A 12,279-nucleotide genomic window follows, 5' to 3' on the forward strand; every position below is an offset into this window, starting at 1 on the left:
TGGCTAACCTTAAGCAGGACTCTGAACCAAACTGAAAACCCTTTAGAATGACCCAGGTATTTTGAAGTCTTCATCTTCAAATTGAAGTTTAGCCTTGTTGGGTCCAGTAAAACAGCCCCACAAGTATAGCTAAACCAGGTACACACACACACTGTCCCCAGTAAATCTAGAAAACAGGACTTCAATCTTTGTTCCCTGTGGTCTTTGTTACCATGCAGCCTTCAAAGAGGCCTCCAGACTCTGAACTCCATAAAGGCGAGTGTCTGCAAGTCGTCCCTGAAGGAGCGACTCGAGTGGTTAACAAGATGGTGAGTTTGACTGTGACATCTGGGGACCTCCTCTTCTGCTGCTGCTAGTAGACTTGACTGGCAGGTTGTGGGTTCAGTTCCTGCCCACAAGAGACTAGTGAGGAAGAACTATTCTCCACAACAAAATGGACTCAATCCACTTCACTGACTTGGATTTGAGGAGTTCCATCTCGGGGCTGTTTGCTGGTTCTGGCAGAGCTGGAGTCGTGAATCAGGGGTCAGAGGTCCGGAGCTGCTTGTGATGCCTCCGTGACTCTGTGGTGGTTCTCCATCTTCCAACATCAGACTGAGTGGGCCACAGGTGAGGCAACCTCTCCTGGCTCCTCTCACGCCAGGCTCTGATGTCGGTCCTCAGCTCACTGTCTCCTCACATAGATGCTGCAACTTGAACTGACGACACGAACAGCTGACTGACAGGTGTCGTCATCTGACTTGTGTACAGAGTGCCAAGTTCTCGCTAGCGTGGCAGCGAGATCAGCTGATGCAGGAGAGGAAGAAGCAGGAGGCGGCCCGAGACAAGTTGGTGGACTACGCCAGGACACTGCAGACCTGCAACGTGAAGAACTCGTGGCTCCAGAGCTCAAATGACCGAGTGATGAGGAAGAACGCGGAGCGCAGCGTGATGGCCGCCTTGCAGGAGCAGGAGAGCGGCGTGGAGGAGAGACGACGCCGGTACGGAAAACGCTGGGTTCCAGAGTGCCCTTGTGACCTCCCTGCTGTGTCCTCAGGCTGTGGCGCCTGTTGCAGGACGAGGAGGTGCAGCTCCTGCAGGACATGGAGGGGAAAAGCAACAGAGAGACACCTGAAGAGAGACAAGCAAAGATGGCAGAAAGAGCCAAGGCGCTGCGGGAAAAACGAGAGACGGAAAGAAAACAGTTGGTGGACAACAAGCTGGACCAGCTGTTCAGGTGAGACGCACGCAGACAGAGAGACTGTCAAGCTGCAGTGCCTGAGGCGGGCTGTGGGGGCTGCAGGGACAAGTGTCAGGAGCTGAGGAACAACCAGAGTCGGCAGTTGGCGCAGCACGTCAGTGCAGACCGAGCAGGTCAGCTGCGCAGCCGGAAGGAGCAGCTGGAGCGTCTGCGCCAGGAAGACGACATGTTCAACCGGCTGTGGGCTGCGGACGGGCGAGCGAAGGAGGAGCGAGAGAGGCAGCGGGTGCAGAAGGAGCAGGAGAGAGGAGAAGAGCTGATGAAGGAGCTGAAGATGCAGATGGAGGCGTCGGAGGAGCAGAGGCGTCGTGACCGGGAGCTGAAGGAGGAGGAGGCCCATCTGCTGGTACGTCTGTCTGTCTGTCTACTCACATGCTGCAGCTCACTGACAGGTGTGTGTGTGCAGAGGCAACAGCAGGAGGTGCTGCAGCTGCAGATGCAGAGGGAGCAGCACCAGAAGCTGCAGCTGCAGGTGGGCAGACGGCAGCAGCTGGACGAGAGTCTGCGGGAGAAGATGCAGCGGACGTCCAGGGAGGAGCAGGACGAGCTGCAGATGGACCTCCAGGTCCTGCATCAGCTGCTGGAGAAGGAGCGGCAGGAGGCGGCAGACAAGAAGGTGAGGTCACAGTCACGTGACCACGGGCGTATTGCTGACCACCCCACTGTCATTTGTGTGTGTCAGGTGAAGCTGCGCTGCGAGCAGCTGCGTCATATCCAGTACGTACAGGAGGAGCTGCAGAAGCAGAAGCAGACGGACGAGCAGGCACAGCGGCTCCGCGATGAGCAGCTGCAGGAGGCGTACGAACAGCGAGAGAAGCAGATCCAGCTTCAGAGGGACGCTCGGCGGCGCATGATGGAGGAGATCATGGCCACACGCAGAGTGCAGATCGCAGAGAAACGTGAGAACCTCACTCAGGAGCGAGCTTATGGAGAGCGAGAGTGTGTGTGTGTGTGGGGGGGGGGGGAGTTCATTGACCTTGTAATGAACTCGCCTTCTCGAGTTCATTACAAGGTCATGCTTCAGCCACTCTTGTGAGGACATTTTGGTATAGAGGGTTAAAACCTCAGTAAAAGTAGTTTATTATAACTAGGCTTCAGTCCTGGTTAGGGTTTGCCATGTGTTTTGGATGGTTAGATTTAGGGGTAAGGGCTGGGGAAAGGGTTATGACAATGAGGGGTCCACACAAAACGAAATAAACGTGTGTGTGTAGTGCGTGTGAACAGGGAGCAGCAGCTGGAGCTCCTCAGAGAGAGGGAGGAGCTGAACTATCTCATCGAGGAGATGAACATAGCTGAAGCCGAGGAGAAGCAGAGGTGGGTCTCCACATGCAAGCAGCTGAGTGTGAGGTGATGTTGCATCTGTGCATGCGTGTGTGTGTGTAGCCAGCGGCAGGCGTGTGTGGAGAACAAGCTGAACCTGCAGGAGCAGGTGAAGGAGCGGCAGCAGAACAGAAGGCAGCAAGCCATCGACAACATGAAGGAGGCAGAGCAGATGCTGATGCAGGAGTACCTCTACGACCTGAAGGAGGAGGAGGTCCTGAACAGACCCCGCTTCACAGGCGTGCCCCTTCACCCACTCAGGAGAGGCAGGGACTTTGCTGAGTTTCCAGAGGAGGACCTCCCCAGTCCTCCCGCAGGGCCGCTGTAGGTGACCAGTCCCACACTTCAAACGAACTCAGTGATGAATAAAGGAGAACAAGACAAGCACAAGTATTCCTTTATTAACAAAACTCACACACACCGGATCCAAGGATGGGTCTGGAGACCAGTCGATCTTCAAGGGCTTCTGATAACTGTGAAAAGTTGAGAGTTTCTACCAGATGGTGCGAGTGTGGATGATGATATAACCAGTGGTCAGCATACCCACAAGCTGTCACTTACCTGGTACCAACTTGACCAGTCCAGGCCTGGCTCCTGAAGAGGATTCCAGAGTAGATGGGCCAGGGAGGTTCTGGCCACCACAAGCCCTACACGGATCAGCTGCTCACATTTACATTTATTTAGAAAAAGCCTCAACATTCCAGTGTTTGTTTCCATTTCCAACAAAAGAGGGTGGCAGCATTCTCAGCGGTCCATCTGGTTCACACAGTCAAACTCAGGTCACAATCAGAGTCCCCCACCGTCGCCCGGTGCGCCTGGTCTGTTCAGGACCGGAACCAGCAACAAACACGATCGGGCTCAGAAGTTCGTTTCTCCCAGACCCACAGTTTGACTGTCTGAGAAGCCCTGGGGCCACCAGAGACCTCCAGACAGCCTCAGGCCCACAGTCAGAAGAGGACCAGGACTAACTGTTCTTTTGAACTTCAGGCCACAACACAGAACCGGAACCTGATTCTTGAAACGCTGCGACTCACCTGCTGATTTGAGTCACACTTGTCTATCTCCAACACGCACACACGCTCACACACTGTCTAGACTTCTGGAGAAGAAACGCTGATGTTCAATAATGTCTGGGATCGTTGCATCACAGAGGCTGTCGGTGTGACTCTCGGACCTTGCAGCGGACAGAGTCCAACAGGACGTAGCAGCAGAAAGTGACTGAGGGTCGATGTATGGGGGGCAGTGCAGGACCAGAAGCAGGAGCAGGGATCAGATCTTCAGGTTCTTCACGGTCTCAGCTCTCTTCTTCAGAAGCTCTCCCACCTCCTGCAACGACCGAAGGAAGCTGCTCTGGACTTTGTCCATCGCTGAGCTGATGAAGGATGCCTCATCCTGCAGATGCCAGGGGGAGACATCAGTGAGACCCTGTCTGGCTGAGGTCATCTAAGTCTCTGAACCACAACCACGTGGACAACCAGTGAGTCCGTTTGCTCTACCTGTGTGCGTCCGTCAAGGGTTAAAGTGGACAGTTTGAGGGACGTGATGTGGGACTCTTGACCTCTGACCTGCTGCAGGGACTCAGTCAGCAGCTCCTGGAGACTTGAGGTGAGATCCTGGAAACCACACAGCACCAAAGGCTGTGGACACACGCATAAACACACACATTAGTCCAGAGATCTGTGTCTAGGTTGGGTTTATCCGTCCTGAGGCAAAACGCCTTCTCGAGTTCATTACAAGGTCATGCTTCAGTTTGAGGATTCAAACTTAATAACTGGGTCATAATAACTGGGTTTCAGTTGGGTTCATAGTCCTGCTTAAGGTTAGCCATGTGTTTTGGATGGTTAGGTTTAGGGGGAGAGGCTGGGGAAAGGGTTATGGCCATGAGAGGTCCTCACAACGATAGCGATACAAGTGTATGTGTGAGTGTACCTGAGGTGCATTTGGGCCCTTCTTCTTCTTCTTTTTCTTCTGTAAACTGGTTTTCAGAGGTCGCAAGATTTTAGCGCAATAACTGGCCGTCAACAATACGACACACAAACTCTGTGGAGGGAGAGAGGGTCACTGTGGCTGCACACGTCAGCTCACTTGCACTCACACACACAGGTGCACACCTCCACAAAGAAGACCAGCGTCTCTAGTAGATGTTGTTGACTGATTAAACCGTTTTCTTTCAGCTCCAGAAAATCTCCTCGACTTTTCTTCAGCATTTCTGTAGCAGCACAGATGAGATTTTGTTAGACGAGTGTCTGTGTGCACGTGTATTAATGTTCTTGTGCGGACCAATCTTTGACAAGACACTGATCTTATGAAGACATTTTGATTTGTGCAGACATTATACGCGTGTCAACATTGAACTTTGAGGGCGAAAACATCAAAATAACTGGGTCATTATGATTGGGTTTAAGTCTGGTTCAGAGTCCTGGTTAAGGTTAGTCATTCGTTTTGGATGGTTAAGTTAAGGGTGAGAGGCTGTCCAAAGATGGCCTCACAAGGGTATGAGTATGTATGTGTGTTCACCTTGTAGCTGCACCGTAACAGACTTGAAAGTGTTACATATTTGTGTTTGAAGTTCACAGGAATCCTCTGAAAGACACAAAGATCTGAATGTTGGACGTCACTTCACAGAGGGTCAAAAGTCACCGTGATCTTGGCGGAAGCCTCACCCAGCCCGATAGCGTCCAGGTCTTGCATGGTGACCGACAGCTGCAAGGCAGCAGCCTGACACTGGCAGCTCCCACAGGACAAGGCCAGGCCTAGGCGGGTGCAAGGGGGGCCCAAGAACGGAAACTGGAACAGCACCAGAGCATTAGAACACACTTCCCAGCACCATGACAGCAGCCAAGCTGTGACGCACCTGCGTCCGGTTCTCCTCCGTTGCAGCCGCTTGTAGGGTCTGGTTGAGGTGTTCCAGCTGTAGCCGAGCCGCCGAGCTCTTGTCCCCGACCCCGTTCTCACTGGAGTTCTCCGTCGCTGGAAGGTGGGCTGGCACGGACAAAGAAGCCAAGAGGCGGAGCGTCAGCGAACGAATCCTCAGCCACATGATCTCATCCTCCAGAGAGCGGCGCTGTTGCTCCTCGCTCAGACGTCTGCGGTACACACGACAGGACACTGCTCCATCAGCTGACAAGGTCATTGACACTCGCGCTCAGCGTAGGAACACACACTCCACCACACTGTCCACCTCAGAGTCATGTGAACCGGACCCGGTGTGGTGTTGCGCAGGGTGTCACACCTGTCTTTGGGGTCCCAGCAGGTGAAGACTGTCAGGTCTCGGTTGTCCCTCAGGGTGTCCCAGCAGATGTCGTCATCCTCCACAGACAAAGACATGGACCTGATGCTCTCCTCCAGACTGACCACACTGCAACACCAAGACCACAACTCAATTGTGTGTGTGTGACCTTCTACTTCTATCTTCGTGATAACCTGTATGAGTTTTTAATCAACAGAGTAAGAACATTTTTGCAAAGTGAGATTTTGGCCGGTCCTCACTATGTCAAGCCTCATTCTGAAGGTTAAAACTACAAAATACCATGTGTTTTAGATGGTTAGGTTAAGGGTGAGAAGCTGGGGAAAGCATTATGTGAATGTATGTCAATGACAGTCCTCATTACAATAGACAAATGTGTGTGTGTGTGTGTGTGTGTGTGTGTGTGTGTGTGTGTGTGTGTGTGTGTGTGTGTGTGTGTGTGTGTGTGTGTGTGTGTGTGTGTGTGTGAATGTGCGTGCGTGCGTGTCCTCACATGTCGGCCTCCAGCATCAGGTCCAGCAACATCCTCTCAGTTCGGACTTGAGCAAAGTGCAGCGACTGATTCAGTCGGTTCCTGAGAGCGATGAACTCTGGGATCTTCTCGAAGGCACCGAACTTGTACGCGTGGATGATGTACTCTGAGGTCTGCAGGGTCACAGTCACCATGAGAGCCACACAAGACCAGAGAGCAGAGGAGGGTGGGACTCACGTCTTTCTGGTTGGAGTGGAAGAAGCGCAGCGAGAAGTTGTAGGACTGAGACGCCGCAGCGAACTGACCCAGGGACTCGGCGTAGCGGGTCACCAGGAACCTGTCACCACAAGTCAAGTTTGAGGGTACCTTTCAAACACGCACATTGACAGGTGTCAGTTCTGACCCAATGGTGTCATGCTGCACGTGTTTAGCGTCCAGACTGGAGTACTGGTCAACGGCTGGCTCAAAGGCTCCGAGGCTACAGTAGAGCAGCAGCAGCAGAAGCTTGAACTGGGAATTGGATGGACTTCTGCTCAAACCTTCATGGAGAAGCCCGAGGCTCATCCATGCCATCTTCTGGTCACCTGAGAGACAGACGCACAGGTCAGAGAACCACCAACTGACCACCATGGAGCCAAAGAGAACCCACCAGTCTCCTTCCAGAGGTCAATGTAGACATGAGCTGCCATCAGGCAGTAACTGTCAGAGAACTGAAGCTCCGTCTTCAGAGCGCCATCTCCTGGATGGAGAAGGGAGTGTTGCAGGTTAACCCTTTGGGTTTTTATTCAATTCAATATTCAACTTTAATATCACTATTTCAACAGGACATACAGTAAAAGACAGGAATCTTCAGTGCGACCTAAAGTTTGGGATAGGAGTGAATCTCCATATAATTTGTACACTATGATGTCACCTGGTGTCCATAGTCAATTACATAACAATAGCTGTTTATCTGATCCACAAGAGAAACTCTTCCTCAACTCTCGGGTGATCGACATCACTGCTGCCTCCACTACTGCCTCCACTACTATTCACTATTTCCATATTTTTTTCCCACATTCCCGCTACCTCTGTCACAATAAGCACTGTTTCAACCGCGCCTCCACCACATCCCCAGAAATGGTGGAGCATCGGCTCCTGCAGCGCTACTTGTGGGCTGTTGTGGCATCCCAGGACAACTGAACAACAACTTGTAACTTCAAATGAAGGATCTGATGGCACTTTCTACCATATGCGAAACATTTATAGCAAAAGACAATATGTTTCATTGTTTGTCAGGCACATGTCTGACGACGACAGACGTCGGAACAGGATGAAGAATAGACTCATTCCGCAAGGGTGAGAAGCTCCTTCACTGAGGCACATTTCTCACTATAAACGAATATATGCATCTTCCATGGTGCATAGTTGTCTCCTAAGAAGTCGATTCTGATTTTTGACGGCAGAGCAGGAAGTAGAACTGGTGCTAAGATAAGCACCTGCTTGACAAATATTGTGTTATGCTGACATAAATGTTGGTGTGTGGACGAGAGAACCATTGAATTCTTCATTTGAAGTTTGATTTAATCATAAATAAATAAAAAGAAATCTGATTAGGACAGCCAGACAACTTCCACCAGAGGACATATGTGGCACCTACAATGTACAGCCTCCCACTTCTCTGCAACTGGGGGCAGCCTTTTAATCTCCATTTACACTGAACTTCTTAAGGAACACATCTACAAATGCTGCTCAGACTGAAGTTACAGGAGTTGTTGGTGGCTTGCTTAAATGCCACAATGCTGCTTGTCACAGTATTGTGACCTCAGCGTTAAAGGGTTAACAGAGCTCAGTGTCTGGAAGTGTACCGTGAACAGGCAGGATAAAAGCCGAATGATCTCACCAAACTTGAGCCCGTGACGGTAGTGGGCCTTGAGCTCTGAAATCAGCCGCAGCTTCCCTTCTTGGTCCAGCAGGTGGTGTAGCCCCAGCGCCCGGGAGAGCTGACACACACACAGATGTCTCTGTAGGGCTCTGGTGTCGGCTGGAAACATGGACCCGTCATCTCCTTGTTCCTCCAGAAGTACCGCTTCACTCAGTCGGTTAATGAACTACAGATATGAATGACAAAGTCAGAACTGAGGGAGGGAGTTCGGGGGTAGGGCATTGGTCACACCTGGACATGCTGGTCAACAGGAAGTAGGTGGAGGTACAACTGCAAGTCTGTGATGCAGCAAGGCTTGTCTCCGAATTTGTTGAAGAATTGAACCATCAACTCTAGAGGCAGCCCTGAAGGAAAGAGAGCGTAGATGAGGGGGTGAGGTGACATGTGGGGGGCAGCGGGGCTCACTGCTTTAAAATTTTACCCAGCACGCTCTCCTGTGCATCTCCACGGTCCCGTAAACGCTGGATCAACTCCAGTCTTGCCAGATACGGACCCCTGAGTGCCCGAGACTCCTTTATGTCCTCCGCCTCGATTCGCTCCTCTACAAACCTCACCACGTCTGACACCGTGTGGTGGACCACACCCTCTGAGCAACTGAGAGACACACAAACACACAGGTTTTTCCAACCATCTTTTGGGGTCCGCTCACTGACATGCTTTCCCTCGCCTCTTATCCTTAACCTAACCATCCACAACACATCCAATTATAATGACCCAGTTAATTTGAAGTCTTCATCCTCAAATTGAGGTTTGGGTCACAAAGGCATAAGGTCCCATTTTGCCAAATGTTCCCCACAAGGAAGGATAAACAAGTACACACACACACAGACTAACAAGAGCTGATCTGAGCTCCTGGTCCAGTCCATACTGCATACTCACTGTTCTCCAGCATTCGGTGGAGACCACGACTGGTCCATGAGGTGGAAGAGCGAGTCAAAGTAGGAGGGGTAGAGCTGCCAATCATCCGGGCTGCAAAAAGACGGTTGGTAAGACAGACTGGTGAGGGGAGAAGGGACTGCATGGAGGCATCACTGACTTGGTGAGCAGCAGACGGGCAGCGAGAGCGTTGCACTCAGGCCAGCGCTCCAGACGTCCATACATCTTCATACACTTGCTCTCGCGACTCTGCAGCTCACTGGTCAGCTTCTCTGAGGTCAGACAAGGGCGGCAGTCTTAACCAGGAGGTTCCAGGGGGCGACAATGTCATGAACTCACCTCCAAGAGGGCCTCTGACCACCTCCAGAGCCTCCACACACTTGCCCAGACGCTCCAGGATCATGAAGTAGAGCTGCACCTGTGGGACCCACAGAGTCAAAACCTGGCTCCCTACCACCCATGCCAGCACACGCTCGATATTTCAGAGTGTGTGAAGCAGGACACCTGGAGTTACAGGTGAGCTAACCCGAACCAGAAGCCAGATCACATCATAAGACTTCACTCTTGCTTGGGCAGAGTTTGTCAGCGCCCCCTGCCTTCCAAAGCGAGTGGGCCTCACCTCAGCTTCAGCCTCGATCTTTTCCTCCTTCACCATCTTCTCCACCATCCTCTCAGCCAGAGGCAGGAACATGTTCTGGGCCAGTTTCTCGTCCTGAGCAGAGATGGCCTGAAGACATGCAGGAGCTCAGAGTGCACTCCTGACAGGACATGTCCCACAAAAATCACATGACTCTACCTGCATCACTAGACTCATGACAGACCAGTAGTAGTATGGGTTCTTGGGCTTAATCTTGTACAGAGTCATTCCAGCCTGCAGAGAGAAGCACAAGGTGAAATCAGTTACATGACCACCCGCCACCTCTGATGACAACATGCCACATGACAAGCCCCCCACTCCCTCGGTTGGTGAGTGAAATAAAGACTACTCAGACATGCGAGGTGAAATTTACCGGGTGCTTTCAGAGTCACACAACACCAGCTCTCCACTCACCTGCTGCATCTTCTTGTACTCGCCCACACGCACGTATGCCATGAACAGGTGCGTGTGGAAGTCCTCGCTGAGGGGAACCTTCTTCACTGCAGCCTCGTACAGTTTGATCACCAGCTCAGCTGGAGAAAGAGATCACATGACCAGGGGCTCACCACATCACAGGGAAGGAGAGTGTGTGTTGACCTACGCCGGTGCATCTCTCTGTACAGGATTGTCAGTGCTTGTAGCGAGTTGTCATCCGTGGGCTCCAGCGAGGCCACTTCCTGTCCCAGGGAGAACGCTTCCTCCTGCTTCCCGGTCCGCTGGAGTCCAATCGCCTTCAGCACCTGAGGGAGGGTACAGAGGGGGCAAAACAGGTAAGAGCTTCGGCATCAAACAAACAGAACCGGGAAGTATAAATAGAAAAATGAGCATGCACCCATACATTTATCACACACATGTTTAAACCTCTACCTTAGAGGGGACGCACATTGCCATAAACCTCTCCCCCTAAACCTGACCACCCATTTTTGTATCCAAACGGCTCGTCAGGTATACACATATGGTTAAACCACAACCATTCTGAGTCCTTGGCAGACCTGGAGAGGCAGGTGACATCAAGATGCTTGCCAGTCGGCTGGAGGCAGCAGTGATGTTGTTTGTCTTGTTAGTGCTGAGGTACATATGGAAGGTCTCTCTCTCTCTCTCTCTCTCTCTCTCTCTCTCTCTCTCTCTCTCTCTCTCTCTCTCTCTCTCTCTCTCTCTCTCTCTCTCTCTCTCTCTCTCTCTCTCTCTCTCTCTCTCTCTCTCTCTCTCTCTCTCTCTCTCTCTCTCTCTCTCTCTCTCTCTCTCTCTCTCTCTCTCTCTCTCACTCTCACTCTCTCTCACTCTCACTCTCACTCACTCTCACTCTCACTCTCACTCTCACTCACCTTGGCACAGTGCAGCTCTTTGTGCTTCTTCAACAGTTTGTCAGCCTGCTGAATTGCCATCTTGTTGTTGCCATTGTCCAGGTAATCTAAGGAGACACAACATGGACAATTGTAATGCTCACTCGTACGACCACCTTCCTAGGTCAACTAGAAGAGACCACTTGGACAAGCACGTCAAAAGAACGGACTTCAGTGAGAGAACCGTAGGGAGTCTCGGAGAGAGGAACCCGATTCTTTCTGCTTTCTTGTGTGAGATGACCTTTGACCTGACCTCAGGCCGGGTGGATGTTGCAGTTGCTAAGATACCAGCAAAATTACAAACATAAGTCTCATTTGCACCGGTTTCACATGCGAGATGATGGGCTAAGACAACGGGGGAAGGACGACGTGCAGTGTTCTGATTTTTGACTTTTAAACCATCGTAGGAACAGACTGGTCTCGTTCCACCTCTAAGTTGTGTTGGTGAGTAGCAAGCCCTGCCTCAAGCTAAGCTATTAGCCGGCTACCCATAAGCTGCTTATATTGGACCGGAACTATACATTAAAAATGTAACGTCGACGCACTTTTGAAGGGGACGGCCGCTGCATGCGGGTTTTCACGTTCTTCTTTACAAATGCGAAAACGTGGCGGCACAATGCTCGACTGGTGCTAGCCAATGCGTTAGCGTGCTAACCTGCTAACTGTCAGAAGAGATGGTACACGTGAAGGCAACAACCAGAACCGGACCGAGCCGAAACACAGAAAAGCCTGGACCGTAGTCCCAAACGAATGGAACTGCACGAAGCGAGGATGCGCTCCGAGAGTCGCAGCCAGACACCGGCTCCAGCCAGGCCGACGGAGGTGCACTGTCATCGGCCGCCGAGGGGAGCAAGGACCGGGGTGGCTACGGTAGTGCCGCCGGGCAGGACAGTCGGTCCAACCGAGACCGCAACCAGAGCAGAACCACAGAGCGGCACACCGAGCATGACTTCTCACCGTATATGGGTCTCAGTCTCCGGTCGTTCGGGTCCTGCACATTTCCTCTGGCCGCCATGGTGGAGTTTACCTGCTGCGTCTGCGCATGCGCAGCAGCACAAAATCAGCGGCACAAGTCAACTTTGCGGGCGCACGAGACTGCAGCGACTGACCCGCTTGGCATCCATGTCGCGCATACACGCCGCGGACGGCCGGTGTCACGCGCGACGGGCTGATGAAGCAGCGCGCCCACCAGATGGCACTGTCGGCTCCATCAGCAACCC

The 12,279-nt window shown here is 52.1% G+C and overlaps 2 protein-coding genes across 6 annotated transcripts; one reads left to right on the forward strand and one right to left on the reverse strand.

Annotated features, from left to right (window-relative positions):
* The first annotated feature begins 59 nt into the window (after positions 1-59).
* LOC128764326 (cilia- and flagella-associated protein 53-like) lies at positions 60-5,125 on the forward strand. Of its 4 annotated transcripts, XM_053874047.1 has the most exons (8): positions 60-308; positions 751-980; positions 1,037-1,216; positions 1,283-1,586; positions 1,647-1,856; positions 1,923-2,139; positions 2,452-2,554; positions 2,624-5,122. In XM_053874047.1, exons 1-8 carry the CDS (start codon positions 213-215, stop codon positions 2,886-2,888), a joined length of 1,605 nt encoding a protein of 534 aa, XP_053730022.1. In that variant the 5' UTR covers positions 60-212; the 3' UTR covers positions 2,889-5,122. The 4 variants fall into 4 exon arrangements, with proteins under 4 accessions (XP_053730022.1, XP_053730021.1, XP_053730026.1 ...); XM_053874046.1 differs by having other exon boundaries at positions 1,283-1,856; positions 2,624-5,124; XM_053874051.1 differs by having other exon boundaries at positions 269-609; positions 684-980; positions 1,283-1,856; positions 2,624-5,125.
* naa25 (N-alpha-acetyltransferase 25, NatB auxiliary subunit) lies at positions 2,942-12,221 on the reverse strand. 2 transcript variants are annotated; one of them, XR_008415741.1, is made up of 25 exons: positions 12,017-12,221; positions 11,042-11,127; positions 10,318-10,456; positions 10,131-10,249; positions 9,876-9,950; positions 9,699-9,806; positions 9,419-9,497; positions 9,240-9,351; positions 9,083-9,172; positions 8,625-8,797; positions 8,435-8,547; positions 8,162-8,369; positions 6,929-7,018; positions 6,683-6,863; positions 6,517-6,616; positions 6,301-6,452; positions 5,793-5,918; positions 5,415-5,646; positions 5,224-5,347; positions 5,078-5,143; positions 4,672-4,769; positions 4,490-4,600; positions 4,057-4,197; positions 3,122-3,952; positions 2,947-3,033 (listed from the first exon to the last, which is right to left on the reverse strand). XR_008415741.1 is itself a non-coding variant. In XM_053874017.1 (24 exons), the coding sequence occupies exons 1-24, from the start codon at positions 12,072-12,074 to the stop codon at positions 3,830-3,832; spliced, it is 2,904 nt and encodes a 967-aa protein (XP_053729992.1). In that variant the 5' UTR covers positions 12,075-12,221; the 3' UTR covers positions 2,942-3,829. The 2 variants fall into 2 exon arrangements, 1 of the variants encoding a protein (XP_053729992.1); XM_053874017.1 differs by having other exon boundaries at positions 2,942-3,952.
* Positions 12,222-12,279: the final 58 nt, after the last annotated feature.

The sequence above is a fragment of the Synchiropus splendidus genome, chromosome 8 (assembly GCF_027744825.2).
Source record: "Synchiropus splendidus isolate RoL2022-P1 chromosome 8, RoL_Sspl_1.0, whole genome shotgun sequence".
Classification (NCBI taxonomy): domain Eukaryota; kingdom Metazoa; phylum Chordata; class Actinopteri; order Syngnathiformes; family Callionymidae; genus Synchiropus; species Synchiropus splendidus.